The sequence below is a fragment of the Falco rusticolus genome, chromosome 6 (assembly GCF_015220075.1).
Source record: "Falco rusticolus isolate bFalRus1 chromosome 6, bFalRus1.pri, whole genome shotgun sequence".
Classification (NCBI taxonomy): Eukaryota; Metazoa; Chordata; class Aves; order Falconiformes; family Falconidae; genus Falco; species Falco rusticolus.
In genome coordinates, this window is record NC_051192.1 from 49,794,740 (window position 1) to 49,814,189 (window position 19,450).

The following is a 19,450-nucleotide window of genomic DNA, read 5'->3' on the forward strand; positions in this document are numbered from 1 at the left end:
AAATGTATTTCAGGTAATTCTTCACAACAATGGTAGCTGTCTTGCCCGGACAATTGGTTTTTAATCCATGCATTTACAAGTAATGGTATTGAATATATGTGCCCAAATACCACAGAGTAAGATGGATTACAGTATTAAAAACTGCAATAAACAACATGAGAACAGATGCATTTGATTTATAAAACAAACACCAAAAAGCTCCTTTCTGCAGGAACAGCTTATCCCCCTCAAAACTGGGCTTTCTTTCACTGGCTCTTAAACACAAATTAGCAGCGAAGATCTACACACTTATGCCACTATCTTGAGCACTTGAGGTTGTAGTTAGAAATTAAGCAGTTGAGTTGCAGGTGGAAACCTAACTAAGGTACAAAATATAAATCGTAATCATACCAGCAAAACAAAGAGCACACCGGAAAATGTGACCCATTTTCCAGCACGATACTGAGGTGGGGTAGGGGGGAAATGTCTATAAGGGAAAACCAGCAGAGGAAGAAAAGCTCTTTGAAAGTGCTGTAGTCTCAAGCATAGCAACTGTGCATCTCTGACACTTTTTGTTGTACTTACCTAATATCTGTGCATGTTATACATGTGATACAGCGACTGTTTGTTGTAACGAGGTTCAAAGCCACAGATGTTTCACTGTCAGTGGTTGGATGTGCTCCACATTTAAAGTAAAACTCCTGAAATATTGAAGCAGAGATAAAGAGAAGATTACATACCTGCCATGTGTCCTTCTTTTATCTTAGGCTAAGTGACATTTGAGACAACAGACAAATCACCACTGCCGACAGAAAAGGACAACAACCATTAGCAAAGGTTTACAAGGAAACCCTTGCAAAGATACCAGTCTAGGTGCATATTTTGTTCAGTAATTTCCCTAGTCAAGAAGATATTTACTTGTATAATAATTTAATATCAGTGTGATGCATTCTGTGATTTTCTGCATTTCTAGGAAAAAAAACACTTCCTCTTGACTTCATCTAAGTATAGTCATCAAGATCAAGGGTAGAATACTAAGCATTGTCAGTATTTATTAATACATCCACTTTTTTTTTTTTTTTTTACACAACAGATGTTACCATTTTCTGAACTCCAGAACACAGGATTTTAAGTCTAAATTATTAAAGTCTAGCCTTGCTTTTGCGATGTTGGCAATCTACATGATAAGATTTTACCATCATATTAAAGGCAAGCTCTAGCTCTCTTAGGACACATTACATTTGTAATTATATATTATAATGTATTTGAATTAAGTTGCTTTAGTCCATACCGCTACATACAGCCTCTTAGACTGCGTAATACTTTTTACACAACTGTGTGTTTTATTCCCTTTTCCACTGCACCCCAGGGAAAGCCATACCAATCATGCTGTGCTTTGATAAGTTTTTGTTACATGAGATTGTTTTAAATGTCTAAATCACTCTATGCATATGTAAATAAAAGCAGTTTGAACACATGCTTTGCAATAGGAGCCACAGAGTACAGTCTGGAGTTTCTTTGTTCCTATGAGTCCTTTTTTCCCCGAATCAAATCGTGGAGGTTTATACTGAAAATAGTAAGACTTATATAAATAAAAGTGTGAATTGGAAGGTAATAGTGTAAAAGCATCAGAAGAAATGACGAGAAGGCATAAAAGAATGACAGGTGTTCATGGCATTAAAATATTAAGATCAGAGATGATTCTCAAGAAACCCAGACTGGGGGTAGGGCGGGTAACCTGCGGCAAAAGAAAAAGGGACAGAGACAGTGAATAAACCAGTAGCGTTTCCTAGTGACTTATAGAGGTGGCTGGGATGAAGAAAAAAAATACAGTTACTGTTACCATCCAAACCCCAGCATTAAGAACAAGCCAAAAATCATGAAAAAGACTTGCTAGGTGACATTTCCTAGTGTCACCTCAAGTTCCTAGGTAGACTATCTGGACACTTATTTTAGTGTTTGTTAGTATATGAATGCAAGAGAATGTGTGTGGTTGAATGAAGTCAGTCTCGTTTGATACAAAATTATTTTTACCTTTATACTGCCCTGCACTAAGATTTACTACAAACTGTACTAAAATCAGTCCAGAAAAAGCTTTTACTTTCTGACTGCCTTGAGCCTTGTGGTATGGAGTTCATCTGCAGAACAGCTGCCAAATACTGGTTTTTTCTCAGTGGTGATCATTTAGATATGTTGTATATTTCTACATGAGACGAATACAGTGTTACGCAGGGATATGAGAAGTATTAATACAGCTTTTCTCCCAGGTTAGTCAAACCTGCTTCTCAGAGAGGCACTGACATATGCAACAGATTCAACACAAAGTATTCAAACTCCACTGTAAGTTAAGGACTCATTGTGTGAAGCATGTGTTAGTAGCAGTTTGAGAGAACTAAGGGGTAAGAGTATAGGTTTTCAAAATAGGCACACCTTTAAACAAGCATAAGTATAGTTTAAAGGTGAGCCTACTTTTAAAACAAAGTAATTGTTCTCAAAACCTTTGAAGTACTCACTTTTTTGTATTTACATAGAGCTAACTTTTTTTAATAACTGTATCATCTTTCTGTCCTGTTTCATAACATCAGAAAGCAGTCCCAAGCAAGAAAATATGCTTAAAGTCATCCTTAGACATTAGTTTCCATGGTTTTTTTCTCTCCTAGACCAAGTTCCACACACAAACGTTAAATATCAGACCAACTTGAAGCATTTCAGCAGTTGGGAATGAGTCAATGGAAGTACATATTCATCCAGAGTACATGAAAATCCTACATATATCTGTAACTTCAATTTATTTTCAAATGTTTAAATGTATCCATTAATCTTTGTATTATTTGCTGATGAGTTTTTGGAGCTTAGGGTTTTTTTGTCCTTTAATTTGATTTTATTTTTGTTTGAACAAATTGGTAAGAAGGATTTATTTCAATGCAGGGGAAGTCTTGAAAGTATCTCCTTGCTTCATTACATCCTCTGCATAAAACTAACAGATTATTGACAACTCACTACTCCAGAACAGATAAACTACGGGCCAGGAAACATACCAAAGAAAAACAATTTTTGATAAAATTGCTTACCCACTATAATAAAAATTTATTTGGGTCAGTCACAAGCAAAAAGAAAAAGAGTAATAAAGGAAGTAAGCTCTAAAACACTTGAAATAGCTTTAGACTTTTTTTTTTTTCCTAAAGAGCATCTGTTTGATGATTCTAATTGCTTTTGATAACACCTCACAGTGTCTGTAAGTTTCTCATCACGGAAGCTCTTTAATGAAGATGGAAGAGAAATAAAGTAATACATTTCTTATTCCATACTCCAAGATGTATGGATTATTGCTTACAACTCAAGGGAACAGAAAAAAACCCAACCAAAAAAAAAAAAAAAAAGGTGGTGGTGGGGGAAATCTAGTCTTGTGGTACTTCCCAAAATACCTTCTCTTGTAGCGTTAGGAAAATTACTTTTCTGTACTTCTGTTTATCAGCCCAAACACTGCTCTAAGAAAATTCCTCTACTAATTATATTTATGATGTACTTTGGCGTTGCTGAATGAAGGACATTATGGAATGTGAAAATACTATTTGAAATAACAAAAGAAAATATTGCCGCTCTTCAAAACTATTCATTGAAAGATTCCCTGCTTGAGTAAACTGCAATTAAAGAAATAGAAAATCTTAATATTAAATGCAAAGAGAATAGAGGGCTTATTAAAATTACAGAAAACAAAATCCCTCAGGATTATATGTCAAGTGTTCATTCAGAAGAAATATTAAAGATTAAACAATAAAAACATCATTTATAACAAATGTGTTGAGACTAGCAGTACAGTAAAACCAACCCACTTAGAAAATGTTCACTCTTGCAAAACCAAAAGGTATCAATCCACATTAATGCCCATTTCGTCAAAATCAACACAAACAGTCCATGTCTGTAGGCCTGAGACATCAGTGCTGTGATGGGAGCTCAGAAATACAAGGAGAGATTGGAATCTGAAAAACTCAGTATACTGAGTGCATGACAGTTCTGGCACAGTGTGGACTACATTCCCACATTTTATCTTATTTTTTTAATCATAGTTATACACATTCCAATTGTTTGAAAGCTTTTAAAAGTCATGAACTCAGTTAAGTTTCCAGTTGCAAACAAAAATTTATGTGGCCTGGTTTTACACACTGCATTAAATATAAAAATCCACAAGTTTTTGTTACACCTACCAGATTTTCCAGAGACTTAACATACTTCTTGTGATGCAAGCACAACCTTTGTATACCAGGGCATATATGTATGAAGTTACAAAGAAAACCCATCAGTACAAGTTGCTTCTCAACTGATTCTGACAATGAAATTGCTGAGAGTTAGATAAATAGGGGAAGAGTTTAGCAACTTATCACCCTCCAGCCTTGCATGTCATAAGGCATGTAAATGTAGCTATTCTTTTATACAGTCTTTCACCTGGTGTATGATAGCCTAAGGAGGGAAATTTGCTGGATTGTTTAATCTAAGTAATTTATAATTCCCAAATAGGTGTAGAGACCTTGGAGTCAGCCAATATAGGACTAATCGTCTAATACTGCCACAGAGTTTCACACTCATATGAGCAGTTGTTACTTCTTAAAGTTGACATCAAAATGTCTCCCTATTCTATAGTTGTTATGCTGTATGAGACAATCCTTCCAGAATTTTAACCTTATAATAATAAAAAAAACCCCTTACAGAATAACATCAAAGGGACAGGCAAAAGTTCATGCAGTCTACGTCACTATCTGATCACTTCTAAAATATTTTTAAATAGAGATCACATTATTATTCCTTTCTGCACTTGTGTTCTCATTGGTACAAAAATTTCTGATGAATGCTTTTTTTTTTTTTAAGAATTTCTGTCCAGCAATGAGTAAGGATGTCAAGAAATTACTGCAAAAGCTGAGACAAAATTTAGAGCTTTTCTTAGTTCTGAAAGTGAGTAGTTTTATGGTCACCTTCTACTGCAGTGAATGCCTTTAGATCATTTTCTTACCTAAAGGCATGGGTCCCATAAAATTGCGAACATTCTATTTAATACTACAAATGTCTTTCTTTTGGCAATGTATCTGATAGATTGTTATTCGGAGAAGGGAGCAGGCATTGCTCTTACATACTTTTGTCATATTCTTCACTTTTCACTCCTTTTACCACTTCTGTGTCACACAACATCATAAAAAGTGCAAGGGGGAAGAAAAGGTTCAAAGATACATGGTCAGTGTTAGTTACTTTTTATGAAACTCAAGAAAATGCTTTAATTTATCAAAAAACCTGATATTTTACCAATAATATCTCTCCCTAAATTCTGTCTTTTTAAACAAAGGGGTTTGTGTATGCTTAACTGCTGATGATAAGCAAATTGTTTTCTACATGGTCAAGTAACCAACATTAAGTAAAAGACCAAAGTCATACACAAACCATCACTTGGAAGCCAGGGTCTGAAACAGAATAGAACCCAGAAGAAACTTCACCCTTTTGCTACATGTTCCCCAGTCCAGTTTACTCCACTGTCAGAAAAAACACAGACAGCCTGTACTTCAGCTGATACACAACATATATACATGAAAATACAGGTTCCTATCTCTGCTCCTCAGTCACTGCTGTGTTAAGTTGTTTAAAAATCCTAAGGAAACTCAGCCTTTGCACTTCTTATTCCATTTTCTCAATAAGCTACAGAACAAGGCAGGGCCGGGGGGGGGGCACTATGGTATTTTTCCCCTAATGATTTCCACACGTGTTTATTTAGAATGGATAGGCAAATCCAACTATGAATGTGTTATAGCCATTGAAGGTGTAGTTTTCATTTTTCAGATTATCAGCACTTACCTACTTTCATCTGTTTCACCATAATTATTCACCTGATTGAGAGAAAACTTCAATGCCATTGTGGCACACTCCTGTGATAAAGCTTCATTTCCTTTTCCAACTGAAAAATTAAGTAGATATTTGGTGGGTCTGAAGACAGACTGAAAGAAACCTACTTCTGAACAGCTGTGGAATGAAATATTTCTTCTGAGATGTTCTGGGAAAGACTGTGTTCAATTTGGAGCAGAGATACTTTAAGGTTCCCACATCCCAGAAGAATTAGAGGCAGTGGCTTTCCAGGCCATAGGTATATCTGTGGCAAAAAAAAAAAAAAAGTCTGCAAAATGTCACAGTTCACAAGTAGAACAGGCACTGCTTTTAAAGTTAAGTAAGTAAAAAGTGTGAGAAAACCTGTTTGAATTGCACTGGCTAACTAATATGAGGAAGGCTGTTATCTCTAAGAATCATTTGTTGGCTGTACAACAATCAAGTCTTAAATGATTTTGTGATGATATCATGAATGCGCTGATAAGACTTCCACTTTTTTCTGTGAGCCAACGGTATTTTAACTACCTCTGGTTATGGAAATACATCTTCCTCAAAATAGTGGCGTGCACCACCAACTTCCCAATTCCCCTATGCAGGTCAGCAGATGCTACCAAGAACCTCCGATCAGATGCTGAGCATTGCGAGCACCATCTAGTACCAACTATTTAGAGAACGCTACTCTTCATGGTTTGTTTTTACTAAACAATGACTCTGAGACCTAAACATCTGTTAAGATCAAAGGAAGAAAATTATTATTCATAATTCAAATTTTAATGTATGATTGGGTTAGAGTAAAAAAAACACAAATAAAGTGAAAGCATTCCTATAGCTACCTAAATTTCAGACAAGCAAAGTTTTCTGTTTCTTCAATGTTTGGAGTTCAGCTAGAACTGCTTTTGCAACACTTGTAGCTGAGAAACTAACATTAGGCTCTGCTCCTATCATTGCCACTACTTTTAAGATGATCTCTATTCAGGAATATTTCTTTCCTACTTGACGTTCCAATCAAAATCAAACATTCTCTCTGCGGATTTCCTGTGGTTCATAAACTCAATGCTTGATCATGATACCTATAATGCAAATCCTCTTCCAAGGGCAGCTGACTTCCCTAAGGTGGGAAATGAACTGCCCCTTGGGCACGGCTAGCTGGACCACCTCCTAGGCAAACAACAAATAAATACAGCTCTCATGGACTGTCTCAGCAGTTGTGGACAAACAAGCTATTAACTCATTTTAAGCAAAAGGAGTTGTGCATAGTATTAGATCAGCCTTCAAACTGCAACATGTAACTCCTTAATACTGTTCCAGAATTAAATATATAAATTGATCACTACAAAAAGTGGAATAATATGTGTGATTCACTGATAATTCTCTATTAAGATTAAGCAGGAAAATAATCAAGGTGATTAAGTGACAGTGAATTTGAAGGTCCTTACTATAGAGTTTACAAATACTGTGATGCAAATATTAAAGATTTTAATGTAAGATTTTAACCATTCACATACCAGTACCAATTCAAATCTATCAAAAGCATAATCACTACACTCAGACAACACTTATTTGCTGTAAAAGAAGTTTCTTAAACTATTTTTTCTGTTTGAAAGAGGATCCTGGAAAAACTCGGCACCTGATCTCAGACTTACATTATCAGAATGGAATCAGAACAATCAACAAGAATGAAAACAAAAGCCCAATACCAGCATATTTTATATACATTTCTACACAAATTACCTCAGCTTTTACACCTTCAAATCCACAAAATCCCTGATATAGAACATGCAGCAGAAGGGCAGCATGGCACTTTGTGGGTGTGGTCAGAAGTGTGAACTTTCAAAGAAATGCTTTTATGGGGTGTAAGGAGAAAAACTGATAACCCAGGAGAGATCAAATGTCATGTAGCAAGTCTTGTTAATATACTGCTGATAATTAAGCTGACCTCAAAGATAAGTTAAAAGAACTTTTGATCTGAAAAATGACAGTAAAGTGCTGATATAATAAATCTCAATGTCTGTAAGAAGTATATACTTATTTAATTTGGCAAGAGAGAAAAGCAGCATAAAAACGTAGAAGAAAAAGCATTTCTCTAATATCTGCTTTCTGACTGAACCCCATTGCCCTTCTCAACTGCCTCTGGCTAAGAAGATCTGTTATTCATGATAAAAGCTCTTTAGGATGAGCATCCATTGCCAGCTCTTCACTGAGGCAGTTTGAATATGCTTGGTCTCAGTGATCACACCAATGTGCTGACCTGTGCGAAGGATGGGGGATGGAAGGAGTCAAATTTTAATATTATTATTACATTTTTGGGACAAGCACCAGTTTGGGGCAGAAGTGTTACTCTCCTGCATATTTCCAAACTTTCTTTTCAGTTCAGCAGGAACAGTGGCAATCTAAATGTGTCCAAGTGACTAAAAGACACGTTATATTTCAGAGAAGTGTCATTACATCTTTACAATATCTCCTTCTCATTCTTTGTTGACTTTAAATATATTCATGAGACAAAAACGCTGAAAACATACAGTACCATTTTCTCTCAGAATCAAACAAATCCACCATACCTTTTATTCAGTTGAGGATATCAAAAACATTTTTTTGTACACCAAATACTTGAACAGAAAGCTTATGATATGGGAAGTATTTTAAGTGTAGTGGGATTACGGGATGAGAAATGTACATCATATTCAATTCTTTACAAGACCTAGTGTTATAGTCCTGACCAAGTCACTTAGAGCTAAGGTTCAGGCATACAAAAATGCATCTAAAAAGTCATTATAAATTATTTTTATGATACATTTTCAAGGGCTACAAAACAGCAACAGCTTCTGTTCTCATCATACCCAGCTGCCACTTTTATCTACATTCTTTAAAAAAAAAAACCCAAACCACAAATGAACCAAACCAAACAATCATTTCTTACATATTTTTTGTCCTTGCCAAGGGACAATTTCTATCTTCCATTTTTCCAGAATTTATTGGAAGAACAACAGAAGTATTGCTCAAAAATTTACAGGACAGCTATACCTATCTTTCAGTTTTAATCAGCAGTCTAATGTGATATAACCAAGATTAATCATTAAAACGATCTTGTTAACCACCTCTCATGGAACCATCACTTATTATATGTGATTTTTCAGTGATTTATACCAAGACTGGTTTTGTACAATCGTGCATACAGCTTGCATACCTACTGTCTGCACTACAAAACAAACCAACCAACAGCTATTACTTTTCAGTTAATAATTTGTGATAATATATAAAAAAAGCAGACAGATATAATTAAGATTCAAAAAAGTGGTATGATGGGTTATTAACTATACAAGGTTGTAATGAAATCTGGGCTCTGAAGATAACATGTTACTATGGTTTTGTTGCCCTTTTGTGTGTGAGAAAAGCAATGCAAAATGCAGTAGCTATCATGTATTATTCTTTCCTTGTCTACTAGAAAAGACACAGTGGAAACAAAGAGCACAAATGCCTTGGGGATCCCTTAGCAGCTACTGCCCATACAATACTACTTCAACCAGCCAGCAAAGTGTGTGTGAAAGTGATTTTTCTTTTTTAACAGCAGCATTTCTCATTTGCTTTGCTTGTCTAAAGGCAGCCACACACCATGCTTGCTTCATTTCTCTGCAAGCAATTGCTCAGGCTCAAACATTCCTGTCACTAATTCTGCTGTCATTCCTTTGAGTAGCAATATGATCCTGACACAAAGACAGAATGAACAGATCTCTTCAGCATGATCCAGCTCTTCTATCACCCATTTTCTCATAATATAGACAAAGAAATGAAGGCTGTAGGGCATCATGCCCTCTTATAAAATGGTTCTTTGCCCGGAATGTTACCTTCTAGTGGAATCAAAGGCACCACAGAGATTCAGCCAATCACCAGAAGTGCCTAACTAACATGTCACAGGTACTGTAATGTCTGTGGTATGTAAAGATACAGTAAGATAACTGTAAGTAAACAATATTTCATTAAGAATGGCTATGCTTTCATATAAAACAATGTGAAAGGTTTACATCTTCCTTGGTCAGGTTCCCTTCTCTGCTCCTACCTTTTTTCATCCATGTTTCATTTGGAAATGTAATCTCTGATGAACAATAATTTCTAGGCTGAATCAAGACTGTAGTAGTCAGGAAGATTAAATTATCTACCCAGCCTGTGGAGCCTAACCCAAATTTTCTTTTGAATTGGTTCACCAGGTTTCAGCATGTATGAAACATTTGATTTTGGAAAAGTTCCTTTGAATTACTTGAGCCACAGAGGAAGTCTCAGTTTCGGAGTAGCTACTTAGAATGTATTATAATCATCATGTCCTGAACATTAGTGTTGATTTCTAGGGCTTAAACTTTCCCATCAGCCTCTTTAAAAGTAGAATCCAACTGTCTAAATTTGTTATCAAGTGTTTCCTGTAGAGAATCAATCCTTTACTTTGAGCTTAATTTTCTCTGGCAATCAGATTTGAATTTATATGTGAACATAAGCCACAAAAAGGGCTTGAGGAGGGAACAAACTCAAATACTATATGATATCAGATCATCAGGCTGTGCTTCTTATGGCATAAAAAGTTGTTTGCAATTACAGGTTTGAGTGATTTGTTTCTTTCCCAACCATGCTAACAAGCACTTGGGGTAAAGATAATGATCAAGAATCCAAAAGGACTACAGAAAAAGGCTAAAGTGTATGAGAAACAGGACTCCCATACTTCAGCTGTAATTATTGCACAGGTGACATTATGTTGTAAGGTCTCCCAAAGAATCTTATACTGAGCCTCAGAGAAAATGTCACAGAGTTAAAAAATAACAAATATCTAAGTAAACTACATAATTTCTTTAACCGACTGACTTCTCATGAGTATTCTACATGACAAGACCAATTCCACAGTCTAGTCTATAAATATTGTTGGTTTTCTGCAATATATGCAGTAGATTCCAATCCACCCAATCCTATTTCAACAAAAACATTTAAATTTTGCCTATCCCTGGATATCAGAGGAGCCGGGCAGATTCAAAGCTTAGAAAAAAGGTTTTTTTAATCCCACAACCATCTTAAAAAATGATGTTATTTTGGGGTTTAGGTTTTCAGCCTTCAACTAATATCACCAATATCCTACAGACTCACACCCATCCATTAACCATATGGATGATCTACAAGCCTGTAACACAGCTGAAATAGTACTAAGACACCTTTCATTTAGCACTAAGGCTGCCTGGGGGAGCGTTAGTGTTTATGTGAGGACACTGAACAGACAAAATTAAGCTGTAATACTACAGGAGTGGCTCTGACTCATCTGTGTGTCTTAGCTTTGAAAAAATTGGACAGTTTGCTCTGTCATCTTTCCAATGCCTGCCATAGATCAAGACAGGAATGAGAACAAACCAGCACAGATGTCCTAGTTGGGAACAGTGAGAGGAGGAAAGGGAGGAAATGGCAGAAATGTTGTTCTTTCCTTCTGTATGAGATATGTTCACCTTTTGCTCTGAAGACTCAAAAATTTACTAACAAATATTTGGAATCTCCTGAATACTCACTGAATAGGCAATGGGTTTTTATGAATTCTATTTGACATCCAGCAGCTTTTACTTTTCGTTTGAAGCATGTTCTTTGCCACGTCTATGGATTTTGTTAGCACACCTACAGCTATGCTATTCTTAATTGAGTTCTACTGAGTTATTAGGGTTTGTGCTCCTACTACTCTCCTTTCTACAAAGATGCTAAAGAGCAGATCTGGTGTCCCACCTACACACAGAGAGGTATTGTCTAACCCACATAAAGCAAGACACATGAAACCCAAAGGTTTGGGGAAATTCTGCAAATTTTTTCCAATAATGATTTTTCAGGTTTGTCTGGTTGCCAGAGTTGATAGGTTTAAGAGTAAATTTAGATGTGTCTATTTTTTCTCTCCCCTAAATCTCTGGTTTAAATCTTTTACTTCTACATGGACTGAACTGTCAAACAGAATAGTTGTGCTGCATTACGCAAACTGAAACTTTCTTAAAACAAAAAGCAACTAAACAAAATACTCTGCATTATGCCCAGAACATATGATAAATAGAAAAGAAGAATTTTTCTTAAATATAGTCACACAAATAAACAGAAGCAAATATTTGATTCTCTCACCATCATTCAAGGAGGGAAAAGGACTATGTATATGTTTGTTTGATTTTATTGGTTTCAGCTAAGTATAACCTGTACATAACTCCTTACAGAAGGAACATTACAATTGTTCCTTCCACTTCTGTGAAATGAGATAAAGATGCTTCATGAGTGAGGTGAGTATTTTAGATAATGTTTTTAAAAGCACAACTTAAACTATAATGTCTAGTAGAACTATCTCACAGTCCTATAATTATTTTCAATAATTAAATGTATGGCTTATTACTTCAAATTTACAAAATAAAAATAAGTGGACAGTGTTTTACATGACTCATACATTAAAAAAAACATGCACACAGCATCGTTATGGAATCAATAATACCACTACCTATTAAAATGGCATTATACACTAAAGTTTTGCGAAAACTTTCCCTGGAGGTTCTTAAGAGTTTACTAGATGTTCTTTAAAGTTAGAGGCCTGCAGTAAATGAAGTGGGTAGTCAAACAAATACCGCCCCCCCACCCCCACAAAAAAATAATCAAAAACCTTGTCTGGTTAATCTTGTACTGCAAAACTCAGTAAAACCTTTGCAGTAAGCTGAATTTGTTCTCTAGCATTTAGTCAACGGTGTCTGTCTTTTTTTTTAATATATTTTCAATATATAATATATATAGATAAGCTAGATGCAATATATATGCAAGATGAGCTAAAAACCATAAGTCACAGTGGGAGATTCATTATCTCCTGTATAATATATTGTTAGGAAAAAGAGAAATTATTTTTCCATTGCACTCATACCTATAGTTTCTAGCATAAGAAATTGAAATCTGAAAAATGCAGCAAATAAGTTAAACAACCATTTAACACAATAAACTTATCTCATGTGCATACCAGTAGAGAAGCAGCCAACATTTATCAATAGTTGACAGCACAGTATTTGATTTGAAAAGGTATTTTCTATTATTAAAAACACAAAGATGTGGACATTTTTTCTTGAGAATTTAATACATGTCTAGTGTAGGTGGTTTTTTGCATAACTTTAATACAATGCTGATGGTGCCTTGATAGAATGTTTTCACTAAAGTGATGTATATTTGGTTTTCCCAGCAAACCTTTATTTATGCTGTCTTCATCACAAAAACAAACAAACAAAAAATTTGTTTTTCCTAACTTAGATTGTATCCAGGGAAAACAAAGATACATCCACACTAGTAAACAGCTTGCTGTTAAAGAATATCCAAGAGCACTTCTGAGTGATTGAACAGAGTCATCCATACAGTTGCAGTGTTAGCAAAGTCCCACACACATTTTATGTGATGCTAGCTAGCATATCTCACAAGCAGAGTTCAGGAGTGGGCACACCCAGGCTTAGTTCACGATATGTGGTTTGCATCACTCTTTTGGGGCCCAAGAAAACTTACTAGCTGCAAATAAGCAATGTTGTGCCACTTGGACTTCAGGCATAAAGAATTTTAGCAGCAACATTTGACTTTGTGATCCTCCTAGGAACAGTAAGTGGGGCATGGTTCGCATCTCCCTCTACTTCTGGGAACACATTTTCTTCTTAACCAGTGCTATTTCCTGCTCTCATTTCTGCTGGTCTTCTGACCAGACAGGTGGCTGTGGGCAGGACTCTCTTACCCTTCTCCTTTGCAAAACATTTTTCTGCACCCTGATTTCAATAAGTAGGTTTCCACCTGTAGAAATAGCTGTAAAATCATACTTAGTCAAAATAATTTGCATAAATCTAAATCCATGCCCTTATTTGGATCAAAATGTAAATTTGTTTGAAATTGTGACTAAAAATTGATATACATGATACTAGAATCTTTAAATAAGAGCATGAACAGTACATGAATAGTATAAAATGTTTTCTGCAAAAAAACCTGCTAACTTGTTGAAATTTTAACTGGCAAATTATCTCAAAAATGTATTTCTGAAAGAAAAAAGTTTAAAATTTATTATTAAACTATTTTACTTCAGTTTTATGTAAAGAAAAGTGGTAATCTGAAAGATATAAATGCATGATCAAAATCACTGCCTTGTAACTGGCTTCCAGGAAAATAACAGAAAAATAGAGACACAGACATTACCATGGGCATTAAACAAAAACAACTGTCCAGATGCATTACCTTATTCACAAAGTTTTAAGCATATCATGCCGAATCCCCAGCTTTGTAAATACATGGGTGCTCACAGCTACTGAGTGCACCACAGTGACATGACAGCATACACATGAATGGGCCCTAACTCACACTGTCCAGAGTACCAGCAGCACTCTAGCATAACAACTGGCAGAAAGTAAAGTTGCCCCTGACTTAACAAGTATGGGACAGCAGGGCCACACGTAGAGATACTGATCTGTTTTGCTCGAGTTCCCTGTGTAAGATATACAGCTTGCAGAGGTAACTGAGCTGAGATGAATTTGGCCTCATGAAGGTTATGTTCATACAAACATAACAGGTCCATTAATAGTATTTATTATGACAAAAATTTTTTTGGACTCAAAATTCTCCCATAGATGGCATAAGCAATTAAACAGTGTTTTGCAAATACTGGTATGCACTCATTACTGCCTTTGCAGTTTCCTGACTGCTATACTTTCCGCACAAGCATAATCTCATTTATTAGCAACAATGTTCACTAGGCAAGCTCACAACTTGAAAACAAATGTTCTATCACACAGTCTGTATATTCGTGAATATGTAATACTTATGTAGGAAGACCTTGGATAAGTACATTGCAAAATAATCCCTTCAGGGTAACTGGTAGTTAAAATGAGAAATACATTTATCTGCAAGATGTGCACACTTCATTTAAATGTGCAGACCTGCAAATTCTAAAAATGCACCCTTCCAATTTCAGAGAGAAGTTACAGCTGGGTATCAGATGTGGTTTTGCTTTGCCCCCTTCACTCTTGAGGAAACAAAACCCATCACTTCTAAAACATGACCTACCAACAGCAAAGGAGTCCAGCCCTTAATATGACAAATATCCTTTCAGTCACTTTTTCCAGATCCATAATAGACCTTTTCCCAGCAGCAACTTGGAAAACACAGAAAGTAGAAAACCTGTGTTCAGCTCTTTCCCAAACACACAGAGGTCCTAACTCAGCTCCTAGGAGTGGGGGTAGGGATGCAACTGCATTCATAGACACACAAATACCTGTAAATTATTCAGCCTGTCATGCAAAATCTTTAGTTAATGCAGAGTGCAGGGACTGGAACCCAGGACAGCACAGCCTAGGGACAATACCCAATACATTCAGTATTGCTACCTGAAAAAAAAATTATGCCCAAAAAGGAGTTCCTCTGTGTCCTGCTCCAGCTGGTCATTCCAGTATACTTAAGTACAGAAGCTACAACTACTATTGGTTGCAGGCTCAACAGTGGTGGCAGTGCCCTTCTGCAGTAACTTAACAGGTAAAGCACCCTTTTCTCCACAGACTGGATGAAACGAGCAGTAACCATTTTTCTTATATCAAAAGGCAGTCCTCGATGGAAATTAATTCCAGAGAAGCACACGCTCCATCTAAATTACATTGATTCAGAACCCTGCACTGACTGTTACCAAGAACATGACATGGGCTTTGTCTTTTTAACTTGTTGAAGGCTGACAAACCAGTACCACTGCAAGTGCCAAGTGAAGTTTTTCCAGTGTGTGCTGTCTTGAGGAACATAAGCAGAGAGAACCGACTCACACACATTAAGATGCCCTGGATATAACACACTAATGTTTTCATGAAACCAAAAGAGTTCCAACTGTATCACTCTCGTACACATAGCAACCTTAACCAGGCTCTAACTCAGATTCCTGACAGGCACCCTCAAACTCCCTGATCCAAATCTGGACAAGCAGGAACTCTATTCTAACCAAAACCAGGACACAGTCTCTATTCACTTTTTACTTACTGTTCATGCTTATATAGAACACCACTTCATGCAAGAATGAGTATTTTATTTTTTTCATAAGAAAATATTTTTGTTGCAGTATGCCATCTCCTAGGTAAGCCACACTGTTTATTCTGAGCTTCTCCCAACCACAGGAGCTTTCTCAAAAATAAAATGAGAAATGGGCCCCAAGAAGCAGGTTCCAAGATGCAAGTTACATACATTCAAAATTAACTCAGTATCTGACACACACGACATTTTATAGTCTTTAAAATACAAACAAAACATAGGTGGTAACAGAGGAACAATGTTACATTAAATAATGTAGCATCAAGTATTATGCTAATGCACGTGGATTGTTTGTAAATGGTTCTAACGTTCTTCTAAATTTTGTCACTTTTTTTTTGGAGGGGGCAGTTTTGGAGGTTTGGTGTTTTGTTGTGTGTTTTTTTTTTTTTTTTTTTTTTTTTTTTTTGGGGGGGGGGAGGGGAGCAGCAGGGTGGGTGGTAATATGGATACAATGTTTTCCAGCATGGTTCCCTTGTTCATATACTTTATATCTTTATTTTTATATGTTTTCAAAGAGTAGTTGTGACTTTTACTTAAAAAACAAACTATTTTAAATTAAAGTTTACTTAAACTGCACAAATTTATTAGGCCAAGTTTCTCTGAGCTAGAAAGTCAGGTGGAGATCCTCACAAAATTCCAGCTATACAAATGCTCCAGCAAAACCTGTGAATTACAAGAATTAAGTTACCACATCAAATCCTTATTGACGTGTTAGTGATCTTGGAAGCAATGCACTACTGCCTACCAATGTTTAAGATAAAGCTTCCAGAAATCAACCTCTTTATGGGTGCCACCTCAAAACATGCATAAAAGTCATAACACCTTTAATAGCTATCTCCAAAGTGATTTTTTAATTTACTTTTCCCTTTTACAGCCAAAAATTAATATGGGGCCAATATTTTTGTTTGAAAAGGAGATATAAACAATTACATCTTCTCCTAATGGCAACATAACAGTGGTGTTCAGCAAGAAATTATTTCTTAGTAATTGCCACACAGGCACCAGAAGTACAAGGCTTTTCTTTACAGCAGAAGACAAAAGCCATTGATGTAACTTGAATATTCCTGTGCCAGTGCTGATCTTGCAATGGTGGGCTTAGCGGGAATGTGAGACAGCTTTATGCATCAAAAGGATGAAACCCACTTTCCACTAGAACACTATTTCCCGACCTCCTGACAACAGTTTCAGCATGTGTAGCTTTTAAAAACAATTCCTAACCACAGTTAATTTACCCCCATACATTGAATTACCACAGTATAAAACCTCAGACATTTGATTTCAGAATGCCCCAAACATTTACTGAAGTCCCAAAGAACTGCTATAATACACTGTACAACTGATCAGCAGATTTATTACTCGGAGACATGAGATTTCACAGAGATTTGAAAGAGAACTATTGCAATACATGATGTCAAAAAGTCTGTGGATAACACGCTCTTAACAAGCTGCTGCGTTTTTCTTAACCGTACATTTCTAACCATCGTGCTGAAGCAAGGGAAATACTTGCCTTCCAAGCATCCCCCCAGCAAACAGGCCGAAATATTTCTAATGACGCTGTAAGAGTTTCACTAAGCCAGTTTTTATGTATCTATACAGTTAATTAATATGCATTCAAATTAACGTCCCATTTGGGCAGGTGCTTAAAGCATAAAGCAGTGTTTACTGCAGCAGTATATCTGTATATTTGAAGCTGGGTATATACTTTAAATATCTTCCCGAGTTGGGCCATTAAGGCAGAAAACAGAATCAAAAAGACATTCGTTATTACAATTTAAACTTTCTAGACTCATAACAACAAAAGTTTTGCTTGTAACGGACTTCTCTGAGCTATATATATATATACATACACACATGTTGTATACAGAAGACAAACCACATTTGCCTGGCCCCATATAACTACAATACAATGAGAATCCAGGCATTGCTGACAGAAGTTATTCAAGAACTACCCACCACGTTAGCATAAACCATGAGAGACAGAGCCCATAATTTGTAGCAACATTTCTAATATGAATTACTTTGCAGCCCCTGGTGAGAGAAGCTCACAGGTGATGTCATTGACTAGATTATCTCGCACCACCACATCCTATAAACAATGCATGATTATTTTAAATCTAGTTCTGATTTGTAAAAATTTCGTAACATGCATACATAGAGGCAGAAGACACAAATTAGGTTACAAACTGATCCCAGTTACAGACATGTTTTTTTATAAATAGCTAGGACCAATACTAAAGTAGATAATTGATAATCAAAACCTAATACCTTCACATTTTAGAATCTCAGCCAAGAACATCAAGCATGGAAACTATAGGTGGGAAACACATTTGATGCCAAGGTAAATTTTATAGCAGCTTTTAGATCTCACAGAATATAACATAGTGTGTCAGTCTGCAAAATGACACAGTTATCACTCAACAACAGTACTTGCCAGATGCAAATGAAAAAATTGTGCTATTCCATATAAGTGCTGCCTGACATTTGAGGAGAGTACCATACCGTACCCTAACAGAATCACCTTCATCTGGTTTGATAGGTGATAGATGACTGCAAAAACATGTTACATGCTTGAGTGGAAATCCTAGGTTTCAATTATCATTGATGAACTTGCAACAGCTGCAGAAAGTAGCATATTGTTTGTCATGTGCATACAGTGAGCAACAAAGAATTCAGTGAAAGTGTGCTGAAATACACTGAATTACAAAAAACTTTCCCTGAACACATTAGATGTGCTGCCACACAGTACATGCAAAAATATGTATCAAACAAGCTGTATTTGAAAGAAAATGAGGGTCTGATATGTGAAACAATTAACAGAGTAAGCACGATGTTAGGGACCTAACTCTTCCATATCTTCTTGAGATTCTCTGGCTTTAATACAATGGCATTTCATTCATAGGTTTCAATTACTGCTCCTAATTTTTTTAGGTCCCTGAATGCCTCATATGTTTTCTAAAAGTCTAATAGATCAAATGCAGGAACAATCTAATCACCTCTAAATAACATGTGGAAATTACTTGTTGGGCAACATACAACATAGAGTAACTGTAACACTGTGTTCACTACTAGGCTCGAGATTATATTATGGCAATAACACATGTCAGTGAGAGTCACAAACATTCTTCCCACATTTCTTCCTGGCATAAGAATACAATATAATGAATTTGGGCTCCCCTCCCATTTTGTATTCATGCTGCGTGTAACTAAGACTCAATAAATACATATATATGTACAGACACACACACAGAGTATAATTAATAATAAAAAAGTAATCCTTTATATAGACTGTGACAAATATATTGGTCATATTTATCCTTTATATCTCAGTCTGATAATATCTGTCTTCCCTAAGAAATCTATTCTGGTAGCATCTGGTTATTTCACCACACAAGATCACAGAGCAGTCCATCCAGCTCTGTATTTTTTCTCTAACAGGAACTTAACAGTAGATGCCTAAAATGTATGTTAAAAAACAAACAAACAAAAACAAAAAAGAAAACAAGAACTACCACAGAGGACAAACTTTAAATGGTATTTGCCTAGAATATGTTCC

At 36.0% G+C, this 19,450-nt stretch overlaps 1 protein-coding gene across 1 annotated transcript in view; it reads right to left on the reverse strand.

Moving 5' to 3' along the window:
- PRKN (parkin RBR E3 ubiquitin protein ligase) overlaps positions 1–19,450 on the reverse strand; it is a 614,220-nt gene that overhangs the window by 373,180 nt on the left and 221,590 nt on the right. Inside the window, exon 6 of the mRNA XM_037391827.1 lies at positions 565–680. Within this exon, the coding sequence (XP_037247724.1) occupies positions 565–680 (116 nt within the window). The remainder of the gene's footprint in view (positions 1–564; positions 681–19,450) is intronic.